This window comes from Balaenoptera ricei, chromosome 19 (genome assembly GCF_028023285.1).
Source record: "Balaenoptera ricei isolate mBalRic1 chromosome 19, mBalRic1.hap2, whole genome shotgun sequence".
In the NCBI taxonomy this organism is placed as follows: Eukaryota; Metazoa; Chordata; class Mammalia; order Artiodactyla; family Balaenopteridae; genus Balaenoptera; species Balaenoptera ricei.
Genome location: NC_082657.1, coordinates 34,620,398 through 34,637,185, shown reverse-complemented (window position 1 = coordinate 34,637,185; position 16,788 = coordinate 34,620,398). Strand labels below are relative to the sequence as shown.

General features: G+C 52.0%; 1 protein-coding gene across 8 annotated transcripts in view; it reads right to left on the bottom strand.

Annotated features, from left to right (window-relative positions):
- The window catches only part of SLC6A2 (solute carrier family 6 member 2), a 49,483-nt gene that overhangs the window by 23,075 nt on the left and 9,620 nt on the right, over positions 1 to 16,788 (bottom strand). For 7 of the 8 annotated variants that reach the window (XM_059905324.1, XM_059905318.1, XM_059905322.1 and 4 more), the window contains 3 exons: positions 16,329 to 16,656; positions 4,039 to 4,170; positions 3,070 to 3,307 (listed from right to left, as the gene is read on the bottom strand). In XM_059905324.1, coding sequence (XP_059761307.1) covers positions 3,070 to 3,307; positions 4,039 to 4,170; positions 16,329 to 16,656 — 698 coding nt within the window. The remainder of the gene's footprint in view (positions 1 to 3,069; positions 3,308 to 4,038; positions 4,171 to 16,328; positions 16,657 to 16,788) is intronic. The other variant, XM_059905321.1, reaches the window with a different exon arrangement.

Here is a 16,788-nt window from a genome sequence, read left to right as displayed (position 1 = left end):
CTGGCAAGGGAGGGGCCAGGGTGAGGAGAGTGAGGCTCCTGGGGGCAGGGTGTAAGGGGGCGCTCACTCTTGGGGTCCCGTAGCTGCAAACCGTCTGGGTCCAAATCTTGGCTCTGCACGGGACTAGCCATGTGGCCACGGGCCAGTGATTTATTCACCTGTGAAATGAGGCCGTGTCATGTATGCAATGAAGGTAAGAGTTACAGAAACCTCATCAGGTCGGTGTGAGGGCTTACACTGAAATAACACATACAGAGAAGTTAGCAGAAAGCTTGAGGCGCACGGTAAGTGATTAGCTGTTGCTGCGATGAGGAGGAAGACAGGGATGGTGGTGTTACTGAGACGCTTGCTTTAAGTAACAGCAGTCCTTCAGATCCGTCTGGGGCTGTAGAAGGATTTCGAATTCCATGACAACTGTGGACCCTCTCCCCACAAAATTCCCAAATCTACATAATTGTGCATATGCCTGCTGGAAGTCTGCAGAAAACACAGATGGGGGCAGGTGGACACACAGGTCCAGGACCCTTAGCAAATTCTCCGCCATGGCTCATTGAGGGTAGTTCCTGGGTCCTGAGAACCCTGACTCCTCTGAGCCCCAGGAGGCAGCAGACTTTCCAGAGGCCACCTTTAACCACACTAAGACTCCTTGGTCATGCTGCACCGAGATGGCAGGAGTGGAAATGGTCCTCAGGAACCCCACTCTCTGGATAATCAGGACTCGTTCCAAGGTCCTTGGCTTAGGGAATACATAGGACCAAAGAAGAGTGGCCCTAAGGTTTCGGTGCTGGTGAATTTGTTGTTTTCCATCCTCTAGACCTGCACTGCCCAATACGGTAACCACGAGCTTTTTACACATAAACGAATGAAAATTAATGAAGTTAAAAATTCAACTTAGTCACGCTAGCCACATTTCAACTGCTCACTAACCGCGTGTGGCACGTAGCTACTGCAGTGGGCTGTGCAGACATAGGACATTTCTATCACGGGGAGTTCTCCTGAGCAGTACTGCTCCAGACCAGCAGTCAGCAAGCCATGCCCCACCCACCCTGCCCCCCAATCCAGCTGTGGCCCATTGAGTTATGGCCTGTGAGCTAAGGATGGTTTCTATCTTTTTAAAGGGTAAAATCAAATAAAGAATATGCAAGAGACCTATGTGGCCCACAAGGCCCAAAATATTTCCTATCTAATTTTTTACTGGAAAGTTTTCCAACCACTACTCTAGACCATGTGTACCTTGAGAGTGAGGTTTGAGTGGGATTTACTTGTCCTGCCCCACAGCTTGTACCAGGGACTTTCTGCTTAGCTGCTAACACTTGCGTAGGGGTTGCTAAAATGGGACTCACCCCCGCCTGAAGCATAAAGACGATCGATGCTACATTCTGAAGAGACCACCTTGCAAACATTTGAAATTAGGTGACTGAAAACAAGTTGACTATTACCGACCTCAAGGACTTAAAAGGATGGAGTAGAGGTTGAGAGGATTCTAGGGAGTAACAAAATAAATAATGATGGCTATGGGTTAAAACCACAGAATAAAATAAACACCAATGAGCCCATACTGATAGAAATGAATAAATGAGTAAACAAACGAATGAATAAATAGGGGAAAAGGGACTTTTCTCTTCAATTAATCTAGAGGGAATGATGGGAGTAGAAATCGCTTTAGACCAACACTATAAATAATAATCCTCATTTGCAAGACTCATTGAAGGATGGTAAGAACTGTGGGCAAAAGTCTGATGACAAATGAGATATTTGCATAACCTCAAAGTAACTTCCCAGAAGACACTTACTAATTACAGAGAATAATGCTACCTCTGCACAGGAGGAAGCTGGTAGATAGCACTTTAGCCGAGTGATCAAGGTCAACATGCCTAGTAATAAGAGACTGGCATCCTGTACCCCCTGATATGATATGCACCGAGAAGGACACAATGTCATTTCCAAGTTATTCTTGCCAAAAATGTCAAACTCAGTCTAATCAGGAGAAAACAATGACCAACCCACACTGAGGGCTATTTTATAGAAAAACTGACCAGTGCTCTTCAAAAGCATCAAGGGCATGACACTCAAGGAAAGACTAATGAATTCTCACAGATTGGAGGAGACTAAGGAGATGTGACAATTAAATGCCACATGGGACTCTAGGTTGGATCCTGGACCCGGATACGACATTAGTGGGAAAACTGACAAATTCAAAAATAGTCTTTAGCAGGTTAGTTAATCCATGTTAATTTTCTGATTTCAATCATTGCACTATGGTTGTATAAGGTGTCAACATTAGGGGAAACTGGGTGAAGGGTCTACAGGGGCTCTGTGTACTACATTTGCAACTTTTTTCTACCTCTAAAATGATTTCAACATAAAATGTTTCTTTTTTTAAAAGATGTTCTGTCTTCTACCACCAGTCAGTGCCTCTCATGCACATAGTCCAAATAATTTCTCTGAGCTGTACACAGCTGGCCTGCCTCCCGCTTCCTAAATTTCACTCACAAACTCTGGCTACTTTCACCCATGGAAGCCCCAGAGAGACAGCAGCACAGGGGGGACCAGGTGACAGCTTCAGGATCAGATTGACTTGGGTTCAAGCTGCAGCTCCATCATCTACCAGCTGAGCCCTTAGGTGTTCCCCTGGCTGACTTCATCAATGCTTATGACACCTCCTCCTAGAAGCCCTCCCTGACCACCTGCACTAAAGTTCCTTTTCCCTACACAATCACTGTGTAGCACTGGTTTTAGTTCCTTGAGAGCACTTATACTCCCTAAAATGTGTTTGATTTCCTGAAGGGCATGTTCACGCCGTACAGTGTTCTTGCTTCCTTACCTTTTTGCTAGCGTGTTGTCTCCCCACCCCCATTCTGTGCCAGAACACAAGCTCCTCAAGCTTTGTCCACGGCTGTATCCTTGGCTCCTAGCCAGGATCAGGCCTGTGGTGGCTGCTGAGTAAACATTACAGTGACTGGCGTGGCCCCCTCCCCTCCTGTGGTTTTCCTTAGCGTTTGGCTCAGGTCCTGCCCAGCACAGGTCTCGATGCGCCCGTGTGAACAGGACAAGGGGTTGACGACTTACTCATAAAACTCTGCTGCCGGCGTGAACTTGTACTTGGAGTACGTGGTATGGTTGCCCAGCACGGAGCTGTTGAGGAGCTTGGGATCGGTGCAGTTGGGGCTGTTCCAGGCATGGCCACAGTCAGTCCAGGGCAGGTGAAGGGTGAAGGAGGAGAAGAGGTAGTAGAGTGACCAGGCAATGATGACATTGTAGTAGAAGCCAACGTAGAGTGCAATGAGGATCACAGCGTAGCCAACTCCTGGGTGGGGGGCAGAGGGGGTCAGGCAGGGGCTTCCCCAGAACCACCTCTCCTGGGGAGCTGGCTCCAACCATTGCACTACCCGACCCCCCACACCTCTCTTTTTTTCTGTAGCAGATTGTCAGAGCCCTAAATCTCCTAGGGCCCCACCCCCCATTCCTTTGCCTGAGGGCTCTCTCTTGCCCCTGGAGCCCCTTCTATCCACTCATCAGGCAAGGCAAAAGTGCCAGGACCTTTAATGCCCCAGGGAGCAGCCGGGTCAGGTGTTGGAGCATAAGTATCCCAGCTCCCCCCACCCCTTGGGCAGGATAACACTGAGGCATGATAACATTCTCTCCCAGCGGAATGAAGCCCCTTGCCCACGGTGGAAAGGCACATGATCCACTTATCATGTCCGCCATGGGAGCAAGAGGGGAGAGTAGTGGTATGTGTGCTAGGTACTTCTGACACTTCTATGAGTTTTTCCCATTCAGGAAAACAGACTCCCTCTGGTCACTCAGCTGTACAGCCTGGACTGGAGCCCAGATTTCCAGACTTTCTAGGCTAAAGCTGTTCCTGAAGCCCCCAATGCGTTCGATGTTACTTTGAATGGCGGACGCGCTTGACCTTGCCAATAACTGTAATTCTCGAGAGAGTTGGTCTACCGCAGATCCCACCTTTGGAGCAGATTCTCCAGGGGCACACAGAAGTCTTGTAGAACAACCTTTGACTCCCCCAGATTCCTTCTTTACCTTTGAAAAACGGGCAGATCTTCCACACAGTGGCTGCCCCCTCCCGGTTGTACTGGCCCAGAGCCAGCTCCATGTAGAACAGGGGCATGCCAGCGATGACGAGGAACAGGGTGTACGGGATCAGGAAGGCACCTGGAAGACACAGAGGCAGAGCGTGAGCCCCTCGATCCCTGCCAGCCTGGGGCCTGCCCCTCAGCGTGTGTGGACCCATGTCAGCCAGAGCTGTGAGGGTCCTCATTCATGTCACCCGGCCACTTCTCAAGGGATGTCTTGTGGTAGGTAAATCAGAGCAATTAATACAAATAACCATAACATAATAATAGTTATAGCAATAGTCATAATCATAATAATGAGGTTCTGTGCTCAAATTAGTAAAATCTGTGTTCATCAAAGCTAAGTAGGCTTGGGCTTCCCTGGTGGCACAGTGGTTAAGAATCTGCCTGCCAATGCAGGGGACATGGGTTCGTTCGAGCCCTGGTCTGGGAAGATCCCACATGCCGCAGAGCAACTAAGCCCGTGTGCCACAGCTACTGAGCCTGTGCTCTAGAGCCTGCAAGCCACAACTACTGAGCCCGCGTGCCACAACTACTGAAGCCCGTGCACCTAGAGCCCGTGCTCCACAAGAGAAGCCACTGCAATGAGAAGCCCGCGCACCGCAATGAACAGTAGCCCCCGCTCGCCGCAACTAGAGAAAGCCATGCACAGCAACAAAAGAACCAGAGCAGCCAAAAGTCAATTTAAAAAAATAATTTAAAAAAAAAGCTAAATAGGCTTGTTTCTTGCAGGATTCTCCTAGCCTTTGATACACAAGCACAAGCTGTGACGGGCTATGAGGGAGATCAGGTGCAGTCTTTACCAAATTAATTTCAACATAGAACCCTTCCTTTCATGAATCACAATTCTGGGGAATGCCAATCACCCCAAACCCTTCCTTTTATAGGGAAGGCAATTGAGGCCAGAGAGGGAGAGACAGTGCCCAAAGTTACATATGACTGAGTTTTCATTTTGCTCATGTCTGTATCAGTTTAAGGTCACCTCGGGTTTTCCCAAACATGACCTCACTGGATTGTCCTTAGTCTCACATCAGCTCACAGAAATAATCAGAGAGGGTCTTTATCTCCCCCCAGGGGAAACTGAAGGCAGAGAAGGGAGTCGAATTGGTTTTGTTTGCACCGTTGCTAAGTGACAGAAGCAGGATTCGCATTCATGTCTTCCAACCCATCAAGCTCACTCTGTTACTGCTGGCTGAAGGTAAACAAACACTGGAGCAAAGAGGCCAGAGGCTCAAGTCTCTGACCAGGGAAGATGCCCACCCAGAACACTGCCGAAGCTACAGGGAGCCCTTGGCAATGGGCAGCAGCAAATCCCTGGGAAAATTCCTGGTAGAATTAGACACGTCTGAGTTCCAGAGACAGTTCTCGGTATGCCTGGTAGCCTGGGGTGAGCTTAACGGGCTCTGACGCCGTGAGGTGACTCACAGGGGTACTTGCCACGTCAGCCTAGGCTGCTCTTTGGCCTGGTGCAACCGGAGGTGGCCAGGCCAGATCCACACTCCTCTCGCCATTGGCCTTTGGCTGAGATGTCGTAATCTTGGAAACCAAACACTCTCTGACCCGCCCACACTAGGAAAGTGCAGAAACCGGGAAATACGTAACGATGATAATATTAGGAATATAATATTCCCTGCTGTGTTCCAGGCACTGTGTTCCATGCAATGTCTCATTCCATCTTCACAACAACCCTAAAAGTATTACTACCGCCATTTTAGATGTGGAAACTGGGGCTCCAGGCTAGCAGAGAATTGTGGCAAAGTCGCATGCACCCAGAGTCAAACTCCCCCAGCTACTCAGACTGTCAGTCTCCACTTTCCTCCCAGGGCTTCTCCTCAGGAAGCCCAGGGCTCTTAGGGACAAAGCATGAAGTTTTGGCCGCAGTGCTCTGAGACCCAGTCCTTCTGAAGCAGGAGATGGACCAGCAGGGTGGGCAGTAGGGAAGAAACCACTGGAACATGAGTACCTCCTATGTATCAAGCAGGGCACTACTGGGCACTGGACATCTGTGATCCCATTTACCCTTCCCAGAAACCGTCTCAGGTGGCAACTGCTATACCCATTTTTCAGAGGAGGAAACTGAGGCTTAGAGAAATTAAGTGACTTAGGTCTAAGTTCACCCAACTGGTCAGTGATAGATCTGGGATTTGGGCCCAGGTCTGCCTGGCGCCGGAGCTCCAGAGCCATTCCCCAAATATTCTGCTGATTCCAGAATATCCCAGCCTCGATGGAGAACATGAGTCTGCATAGAGGCTTGGTGGAGGGTGATCTGAAACTGGGACTCTGGGGCCAGCTGAGCCAGCTGGTCTGCTGGTCATGGGCTGGTCCAAGCCTCCAGCCCCTGCTCCAGGCTGGACTTCTTTGAAATGGCCACATGCCAACCTCTCTCTTCCCCTCCTCATTTCTACTCTCAATCTCCACCCTTCTCTTTCCCCACACAGAGAGGGCTAGTCTGGCACTGGAACCTACGTCTGTTCACGCTGCTGATAGCAATGCTGGTGTTGCTGATGGAGGTCGGGGTGGTGGTGGTGACGGTGGAGCTGGTGAAAGTAACAAGTACCATTTATTAAGCCTCCGTTATATGCCAAGCCACACACTAAGTTTTTGCATAATTATTCCTTTAAAACCATCCCTGAGAATTACCACCAGTCCCATGTAAAAGATGAGGAAACTGAGGCTTAGAAAGGTCAAGATCCTTGTCCAAACTAGTAAGTATGCTTGCTTGGCTCCACATCTGGATCTGTCGGAGCCGCACTCTGCCTTGTGGCCGCCTGTCGCTGCCCTTGGGGGCCTGGAGCCAGAGAGTAAGGGAAATAGACGTATTAGAGTATTTAACGGGCCTGAAGACTGAAGTCAGTGGCCCAAGGGACAACAGGGAAGGAAAAAGCCAGGAGTCACGGCTCAGATCTTGGCACCGTGGTTTGCCGCTGTCAACTAGATGTTCTTTTCTACAACCAGAGGAATGAGCAACGCCAGCCAATTCACCAGGGATCTCACATTGGCCAGTTTTCTCAACTCTAACCCTCTGGGTGGCACTGCCAACAGGTAGGTAAATTGCCCAGTTTGAGATTCATCTCCTCTTGTGCTGGCTGGGAGTTCCAGTGGAAGGAGAGGAGGAAAGATGATGGGTCTGCACAAGCCCAAGACTCTTCCAAGTGCGTTTGATGCGGGCCAGCCAAAGCTTCAGGTGGTAACAGACGGGGAATGTTCAAGAATGATGGAATGGCTGAGTACGAATGAAAACCAGAAAGCTGCCCAGTGGCCAGTGTCTTATTCTAAAAGAGGACATCGACCAGGGAGATGGCCCAAGCCCCCTTGCAGAAAGATCTGGAGGAAGCCAGGACAGAGCTGAAGAGTCAGAAAGAGGTTTCGGGGGTGCCTGAGGTCAGCTAAGGATGCTTCTCCTAGAAACAGCCATGCAGCAGCTCCTGGGACACCGAGGCTGGTTGCAAACTTTCTAGAAGGTACTGCTCTGCAAGGCTCATAACTGCCACATTCCCACGGCCCTGCCTCATCTCCATGCGTGGCAGTGTCAGCTTTATCCAGCCTCATGCAGGGCCAGAGAGCTGAGAACCTAAGGAGCTACAGGCCCAGAATCCTGGCTCTGGAATGCTCTGGCTGGGCTGACAGGGGCAGACCTCCTGAGGGTCTCAGCTCCTAGGAGTCTCCAACATCCACACACGTACACAGATGCACACCTGTACATCTTCATGCAAAGGTACACACGGATTCTGCACGTCAACACACTCACACGAACACAGGAAGAAAAGACTGTCAGCTGCGAAAGGGACTCCGACCCGTGGCCTTCGGATGAATTCAGTGAGAAAAGCATCTGTCTGGCACACACTGCCTGATGCCCCACCATTAGAGAGGAACCCTACTGGTCAGAGAGGGGTTCTGGACTCCTCTGTGCAAATGCCAAGTCCTCAGAAAAGGGAAGCCAGCGGTCACTCAGTTCAGAGTGGGAAGTGCTGGAGCAGACCCCTGGTGGGTGAGGGGGACCCCAGGGGAGGGAACGGGAGGCCTGTGGGAGGTGGCTCAGCAAGAGGAGGTGCGGGCCAGGCCTGGTGGGGGGGTGGAGAGACTGTCATCAGGGAGGGGCTGCAGGAGGGACAGGAGGGTCCCTTGAGACCTCATTGGACCAGCTTCCCAGTTGGTGGAGGGTAGGATTCCTCAAACTGGCCACATCCTGATACATTAAGAAGTGAAAACCCACAGAACTGTTCGCCTGGTGCCTGCAGCTCAGCTATGGGTTCTCACTGCCCGTGGCTTTCACCAGAATTCCAAGAAAACCTTGGTCAATGCCTATGGTAGCCAGATTTGTCCCCGCTCCCCAAGTACCCCAAGGGTATAGACATCAGTGTGCAAAAGAAGGTGAGATTTCAGTAGAGACAGGGCTGCCTGCAGCAGGCCCACCCGACTTGCAGAAATGGGGACAAGAGCACCCGTGGAGACTTACCCTGCGATATCTACACATTTAAAGGTGACAACTCAGGCCACAGCTGTTGAACCAAACCTGCTCTATCATCCTACCTTGACAACTCAGCATGGTTCTATTATAAAGTTCAAATCTGGAATCCCCAGTTCTTGGAGCTTTGTGCTGGAGTGTGGAGGCCTGGGGGGAGGCCGCACCCTGCTTCATCCCCACCTCAGCTCCAACCAGCAGTGTGTGAGGCCTTTTGCACGTACGTGTGGACTCCTGTGCCCACACGTCTAAGCTCTGTCCACAGCCTCTGCAGACAGGGGGCCTCTGGCTTCCCCTTGGGCCTGGGGCTGTGCAGGCCTGTAACACAGCCCAGGCTGGGGAAGCAGGGTCCAGGTAAGAGGACCTTGTAGACTGGGGTGGGTGGATGTTGGAGTGTTTGGGCAGGGAATTCCGGAGTCCAGGTACCTGGAGTTTGATGGGGGTTAGAATCAGTGCTCTGGGTGGGCAGGCCCTCTCAGCCCTGGCCTGGGTGAGGCGGAGAGGAGGGCAGAGCAGGGCACAGGGCCCTCTCTGCTCTCCAAAGCACAGGGTCCAGGGCAGACCCCCTGTCTCTGCTCTGGACTCCTGACACAGAACTCCTAAAACCCCTGCAGCTTCCTGAGAGATGGGGGTGACAGGAGCATCTTACGCAGAGCTCCTAAATCCCTGGGGATTTTCTGGGTGATAGGAGTGTCTTTCGTTCTAATGAAGCCACTCTAGGTGGGCTTCTGGATGGGGGCTGGTCCCCAGAAAGATCAAGCCATGATTAGAGGCTTAGGACTTTCAGCCCCACGCCCACCCTTCAGGGAAGGAAGAGGAGCTGGAGATTGAGTTAATATTGATCATGCCTTTGTGAGGAGCCTTCATAAATATCCCGAACGTAGGGGGTTTGGAAAGCTTCCGGACTGATGCACTGGTGAGCACATGCACGTACTAGGAGGGTGGCGCACCCCATCTCCACGGGCTCAGACGCTCCTGCACTCAGGACCCTTCCATACCTCACCCTCTGTGTACTTCTTCACCTGGCTGTTTACCTGTACCCTTTATAATATCCTTTATAACAAACTGGCAAATGTTTCTCTGAGTTCTGTGAGCTGTTATAGCAAATTATCAAACCTGCAGAGGGGGTCATGGGAACCCCTGATTATAGCCAGTTGGTCAGAAGCACAGGTGACATCTTGACCCTTGTGACTGGCATGTGAAGTGAAAGAATTCTTGTGAGACTGAGCCCTAACCTGTGGGGTCTGCACTAACTCCAGGTAGTGTCAGAATTGAACGGTAGGACACCCACCCCAAAGTTGGAGGATGGGTTGGTGTTAGGAAAAACCCTACAGATTTGGTGTTAAAAGACTGTAGAATGTGTACAAAAATGGAGTTTTCCTCTTACCCCCTTGCCTCGATCTGAGGTAATCCTGGCCCCCAACCATGCTATTTATGGCTTTGTGACCTTGAGCCAATGTGACTTCTCTGAGCTTTGGTTCCCCCTTTGTAAGGGGGGATAATACCTGCATCACTGGTTTGCTGTGATCGTTAGAGATAACGGAGGTGAAGTCCCTGGCACTGAGGTGCTCTGTAAATGGGAAGCATGTCCTGCCATCACATGTAAGAGCAGCTGGGATGCGCCTTTGTAGACTGGAAACCACAAGCAAGGGATCGCCCGTGAGGTTGAAGGTGGCTGGGTCCTCTGCAGAGCACAGCACAGAGGCTCCCAGCACAGAAGGATTTTGAGGCAAGTTGCTTGGGCAACTCATGCCCCCATCCCAAGTGAGGCTGGCTACTCCTCCTCGTGTCCAAACAAGATTGCTGACCACGAGGAGTAGATCCAAGGATTCCCTCAGGCCACAGCCAGCCCCATGAGCAAAAAGGGCTCCGGCGGTACTGCCCAGATTCTCCTTCAAGAATGAAGGACCTGTTCCCCCGCAGCTGGGACTGCTCAGCCCTCGGCTGCAGCCCTTTGGGAATTGCCTCGGCTGAAGCCAGCTGCCTCGCCCAAGGCCACATTCCCTTCCCAGGGCAGCTGGCATCCAATGACCGATGGACCCTGGGGCATACAGTCCTGGCCCCCTCACCCCAACTCAGGACCAGTCTGAAGGGCCATCCCAGCTTCAGAGGACACCATGGTCAGCTGAGGCTTTGCTGATCCTGGCAGCCCAACCTCTCCGTCTGGCCAGCTCTGCTTCCTCCCTTCCCCTAAATCCCTCTCCCTGCAGCCTCCACCTACTGCCTTCATTCTGTCCTCCAGAACAAAACAAATCAGACTTTTCCAAAGCAATCCTTTGTGCCCTTTGGGTGCCAGGCATAGGGTCCCCCTCTGAGTCTTTGCCAGTGGCCATTTCTGTAAGGAACCATGCCTGTTCCTATAACAAATCACGCCCAGGTCATTCAAGTTTGTCAACACAGACTCTCTGCCGTGGGTAGGGTAGCTGAGCCATGTGGTGTCAACTTGTGTCTTCTCTGCCCCAAGACCGACCTTCTCCTTAGGACCCTCAGCGACCACTGTGGGGCTCTGCCCACTGGCCTCAGAGTTCCCGGGACCTCAGCCCAAGTGGAGTTTTGCACCTCTTCACTCCATCCCCTGCACGCTACTGAGACTAGCCAGCAGCACCTATACACGCCTCTACATAAGCCCCTGCTATTCCAAGAGGGGATTCTACAGAATGATCTACCAAGTGATGAGGACCGGCTTTTCTGGTCCCACAAGGGGTTGCTCCCTCATCTGCACTTTGGGTTCTTCCAGCTGATCTCTGGACCCTAGCTCTGAGAGCAGGACAGTTCCAATGAGGAAACATGCTTGCTCCTCTGGTAGATTAAACCCCGCTCCTCTAAGGAGGTCAGTGGGGGTGAAATTCAGGGAAACTGGAGTTGAGGCTACCCCTCCTCCTGTGACAATTCTCCCTCAGCTGTCAACTTTGCAGGATCTGACTTGATTCTTACTAATGAAGCTCCTCGAAGATTCTGGTTTCCCATCTCTTCCATCCTGGTCTCTTTAAGAGGAACAAATTACAGGGTGTTTGGAATGGTCAGAACTATATTAGAGAAGGAAATATAACTCACAAAGAACAGAGTGGAACCTCACCTCCCTGATTTGGGATATAGTACCTCCAATAACAGAATTGAAAATGACATTAACTCGTAGAGTATCTGTAATAGACTATGAGCTCCCTAAAGGCAGGGATTGCCTTTTGCTCATCTCTATATTCCTGGCATATGACGGGCATTTAGTAAGTGGGTTTTTTGGTTAAATAAATGGATCCCGGCAGTGACTCACACAGAGGATGCAGCTAATGAAAGCCCCGGGGCCTTTCTCCACTTGTGCTGTGGCCTAATCCTTACTTAGGCAGTTGGGTTTGGGACCACAGGGCAGGATGTGACATTTATCCCTATGAAATCCCACCTTGTTGAAAACAGTCCCTCTAGATCTTTTTGGTCAGCTCAGAGCAATGGGCCAAATCATGCTGGTAATGCCAGATCACGGTCTCAGCTCCAGCCCCTGATGAATGCCTCATTCCTGCAAACCTGTTAGCCGAAGGGCCATACCATCTGGCTGGCTCAGGTACATCCGTGCTGAACAATCAGCATCAGGCTTGGCAAGCTCAGGGTGTAGATGGCCCCCTGCAGCTAGGCCCAACGTCAGGGCGATGAGTTTGCAAACTCCTGCTTTTTGTACCCGTCACCGCCTCTCACTTGACCTCAAGAACCCCAGATATTTTGGCCAAGAGGATTCCCAAAGGTCTGTGGGTACCTGAGACCCTGAGCTCACTTGAGGAAGGAAGGGAACCCCATTTGGGACCCAGAACTACATATCTCATGGGACCCCATATAGGAATGTCAATCCCCATTTTCCAGGTAGGGAAAAAACAGTGGGATAAGGTTAGGCTGTTAGAAATCCCAGGCCCAAGTGTGACTACTTTCCAGCCTTATATCCCTTCTAACTTCCTCTTAGAATCAAATCTGCTCCAAAATCAGGACCCTGCCCTACTCCTGTATCTAGCCTGGGTCTAGCAGTTAAAAATCATTGAACAATAAAAATGACAGCAACAACTTCATTTATTGAGCCCCTACTACGTGTCAGACACTGTTGTAAGTACTTTGCTTATATTATATCTAATGTCATATCACCCTGTGGGAAGAGGCAGTCTCCTTCCTTTTCTGCACAAGGAAACTGAGGTCCAAAGAGGACGAGTGCCTTGTCCGAGGCCACACTTCTGGGAAATGTCAGGCTCAGATTCAAACTCAGGTCTGTCTGAACCTAAAGGACATCTCTGACGGCTCAGAGCTGTCAGCCGGACACATCTCAAACAGAAGCTGTCATTTACAAAGGATAATTCAGAGTGGCCTCTTCCATGGCAAGGAGACAGACATGGGGACTCGATGGATCTGTCCACTCCTCCCTGGGGACCAACACAGGCCTGGCCCAAGACCACAGGAGCGGAGGACCTTGGAAAGAGCCCCACTGGCACCGCCTCCCTGTTTGAGAAGGTTCTGAACAAAGCCTTGGAATTTCCAAGAGTGGCTTTCCCGGCTGGAAGGAAGCCACTTGCCCCCGTGCAAACCAGCAGCTGGCTTATGGGAAGATGTTCGGACAGGCTGATCTTTCTCAGTAATTCATTCAAAAAATATTAGCCAGGGGCCTAAACTATTGGCACCTTTATCATTTCAAAACATCCTCCAGTCTGGGCCAGCATGAACAGCTGGACTTGGAGGTTACCGTGTTAATACTGGCACCAGAAGAGAACACAGCCTGTTAAATAACAGGGTGCGTGAGTCCTGGCTTGGGTGCAGTGCTGAGCCAGGCATTGGAGAGGGACGGATCTTGGGGGTCATCCAAGCTCACCTCTAGCTGTAGCGGGGAACTTGAGCTCAGAGAGAGTGACAGAGATGGGATTTGAACTTGGGTCTTTTGGCTGCTTCTAGAATTACAGGATATCCACCTGCCCACCTGCTTGCCCATCTCTAGGGCTGACTTTATACTTGCTGGATGAGAATTGATCCACAAGGAGCAGCCAGGAGGTCTCAGCAGAGACAAAGCCCAGAAGGGGCCAGCCAAGCATCCCCTGGAGGGGTGCAGAGTAAGTTAGAACAGGAGCTGCCTCAGACTCTGAGATGTGGGGCTGCACCGCTCCATTGTGCCAGCCATAGACATCCTAGGCAGAAATGGAAATTCACTCGTATAACTTCCCCACCCCATAGCCTGCCAGCCAAGGTCTCCATAGCCTGGCCCCAACTTGCCTCTCCACCCTTATCTCTCCCGGCTTGCCCTTCAGCCAGTCTGCACTCCTAATCTCAGAGACGATCCCTCCTGCATTCTTGCACAACTAGTAGACCTGCTCCCTTCCCCAGGCTTGTCCGTGCTCCATCCGTCCCAAGGAGCTGAGTTCCAACCACACAGCTCACTTCCTCCGAGTCTTTCCTAAGCAGCCTCTACTCAGGCCTTTAGAGCACGACACCTCTCCCATCCATCTCACGCATCATCCCAAGGATGTGAATAAGAGGCGGCAGCTATCTTTACTAAGGCCGTACTTCATGCCAGGCCCTCCACAGCATTATCACGTTGAGTCCTCACAACAACCCTCTGAGTTGAACACCATTGTTTCCATTTGACAGATGAGGAAACGGAGGCTTGGAGAGTTGCCCAATGTCACACAGCTAGAAGCTGGGACCCAGGACTCCACAGCCAGGGCTTCTGATCTCTAGGTGCCGACCCCGCCTCCCACCAGCACAGGCTCCCTCACTTTGTTAGTTCCTGCCGGTGGAGGCGGGGGTTCTGCTGTTCCTGGGTAGGCATTAGGTCTCTGAGGGCTGGAACCATTTCATTCATTTTTTTCATTCAACAGAAGTTTGTCGGGCACCTTCTACCACATTGCCAGGATCTAGCCCTTATCTTGGGCATCAGAAATACAGGCATGAAAAAGCCACAGTCTCTGCGCTCAATGTGCCCCAGTCTGTTTGGAAGACAGACCCACAAAGAGACAAATCGCTCAACAACTCAGGATGGGTGATGTGCAGGGCTAGCAAGCCTAGGAGAGGGAGCTTCTGGCCAACTTCACCTAAAAATTGGAACGTGTGACAAATGTGCTGTGTTTGGTGCCCTGGGCGCCTGGTAGAGACTACCTTGCATACAGCAGGCACTCTCAGTTGGTGGCGGTGGCCAAGTGAGCGGACAGTGTCAGTGAAAGCCCCAGAATATCCATCTAGCTGACGTGTTCAATTGGCCATCTGGGGTGCTTTTAGTTTCAACAAATACTTATAACAATGGAAATGATGTGTAGCGCATGACAATGAAGCCCTTAGATGACTAGAGCTCCTGGCAGGCAGAAGTGGTGGTTAATACATCTAGGTGACCCCTGCAGAGCCTAGCACTGTACCTCATGCCAAGAGGAACCCAATAAATATTGCGGATTAATGATAGAACCTTCTGCTGTCTAGGGACACGCAGCCTCGGACAGTCATGGAGGACATGCTAGACAGAGTGTCCTAGGTTCTCTTAGTCTGTCCTTCATTCCTCATCTCCCTGTCTGCTAAAAATACAGAGAATCTGCAGTTCCTCCCTCCTTGAGTCCAAAGGGCCAGAATGCTTAAACCTGACCAGAAACTCTTGAGAAGCTGCCCAGTCAAACGAGGGAAAGTTTCACCTCTGGATCATCTGTTTTCCATTCCTCACCCAAAGCAAGGGTCCAGGGTACACACTGAAGCAATCAGCAGGGTCCCAGACCCTATGGAACAAGGTCATGAGCTTTCCCTCCAACTCCAAACCCTCACCCTACCTCCCTCTGACCCCCTGGAGTCCTGAGCCAGAGCCCCTGCCAGGCAGATGGCCCAGTGGATAGAAAAGTGTTTCAGTTGCTGGTGGCCCCCCCCTTTGCCGACTTCTTCCTCTGGGTCATTTTCCCAGGCTCTCTACAGGGTACTCCTGAGCTCATTCCAGCAAAGGGGGCAGGTCTGGGGTGGTTTGGGCAAAAGCTCTCAGGAAGGAGTTCGGGCTTTAGGCCCCAGTATCCTGCCCCCTGGGCTGCTTCCCCCAGGACTCTGCCCCCTGAGTAGGCTACAGTTGATTTCTAGGCTCTCATCCCAGGGCAGACAGTAATTGGTCACCCAGCAGGGGGAGGGGGAGAGAGCCTGGTTGCTGGACTAGGGTCTCCTCCAGGCCCTCCTCCCACTCCACCCTGCAACGTGGCCGGAACCCCGGGAGGTAGAGGCTTCATCCCAATCACCCAGGCCTCCTGTCTCAAGGACCAGGCCGGTTCTTGGTACCCACTGATGCAATCCCGCCTAGGCTGTGTGCTCTGGTCCCTCCAGCCAAAGGACCACCAAGCTGAGAGTGGAGTTCTCTCTGCCACTAGCTTCTCTTTATGCGTCTCTGTTCCAGGGTTTCCGTCCCCAAGGGAGCAGGGCCTCCCAAGTGCCTTCAGGGTTCCCAAGTCCTTTATCAAACTTGGAGTGCTGGAGTTAGGGTCACCGTGGGCACTTTTGGCGCCCAGTCAAGAGCTCTCCAGATCTCCACCTCCCTTCCTGCGGACCATCAAAAGGTCAGAGTTCCTCACCCAACCTGGTCCTTCCACGCATGCGCCTATCACTGTCCAAAGTCATGCCTCGATTTCCCTGTTCCACAGGGGACTCCTTTTTCCGTGAGCCCTATCCAGTCCCTTCCTGCGTCCCAGACTTGCCCTTCTGCCTCCTCTTCTCCTCCCGTGTGTATCCTAGCTCCTCTCCCGGCCACCGCTGTGGACTTTAGGTAGCCTCCCAAGTACAAACCCCCAGCCCGTCAGGGGGCTCACCTCCGCCGTTCTTGTAGCAGAGATAGGGGAAGCGCCACACGTTGGCCAGGTCTACGGCGAAGCCGACCACCGACAGCAGGAAGTCGATTTTCTTGCCCCAGGTTTCCCGGGGCTGCTCGTCGCCGTCGCGGGACGCCAGGAGGCACTGGACGCCGTTGCGCTCTTTCACCACCAAGAGTTCTGCAGCTTTGCGCTTCCGCTGGGGCTGCTCCGACCCCGGGCCCGCCCCGCTGTTCTCAGGCTGCACCTGCGGGTTCATCCGCGCCAGAAGCATGGGTGCGGCTGGCGAGAGGGGAGTCGGTGATACTGGGACCACGCCGAGGCTCTGCTGGAATCAAAGGAAAAGACGCGGTCACTGGGCCCTTCCACCCTGCCTGCGCCTCCCAAGGCCTCCCGGGAGCGTTGGGATACTGTGGTCGGCGCGCGCTGAGCGGACGCAAGGTTCCTAGAAAAGGGCGCG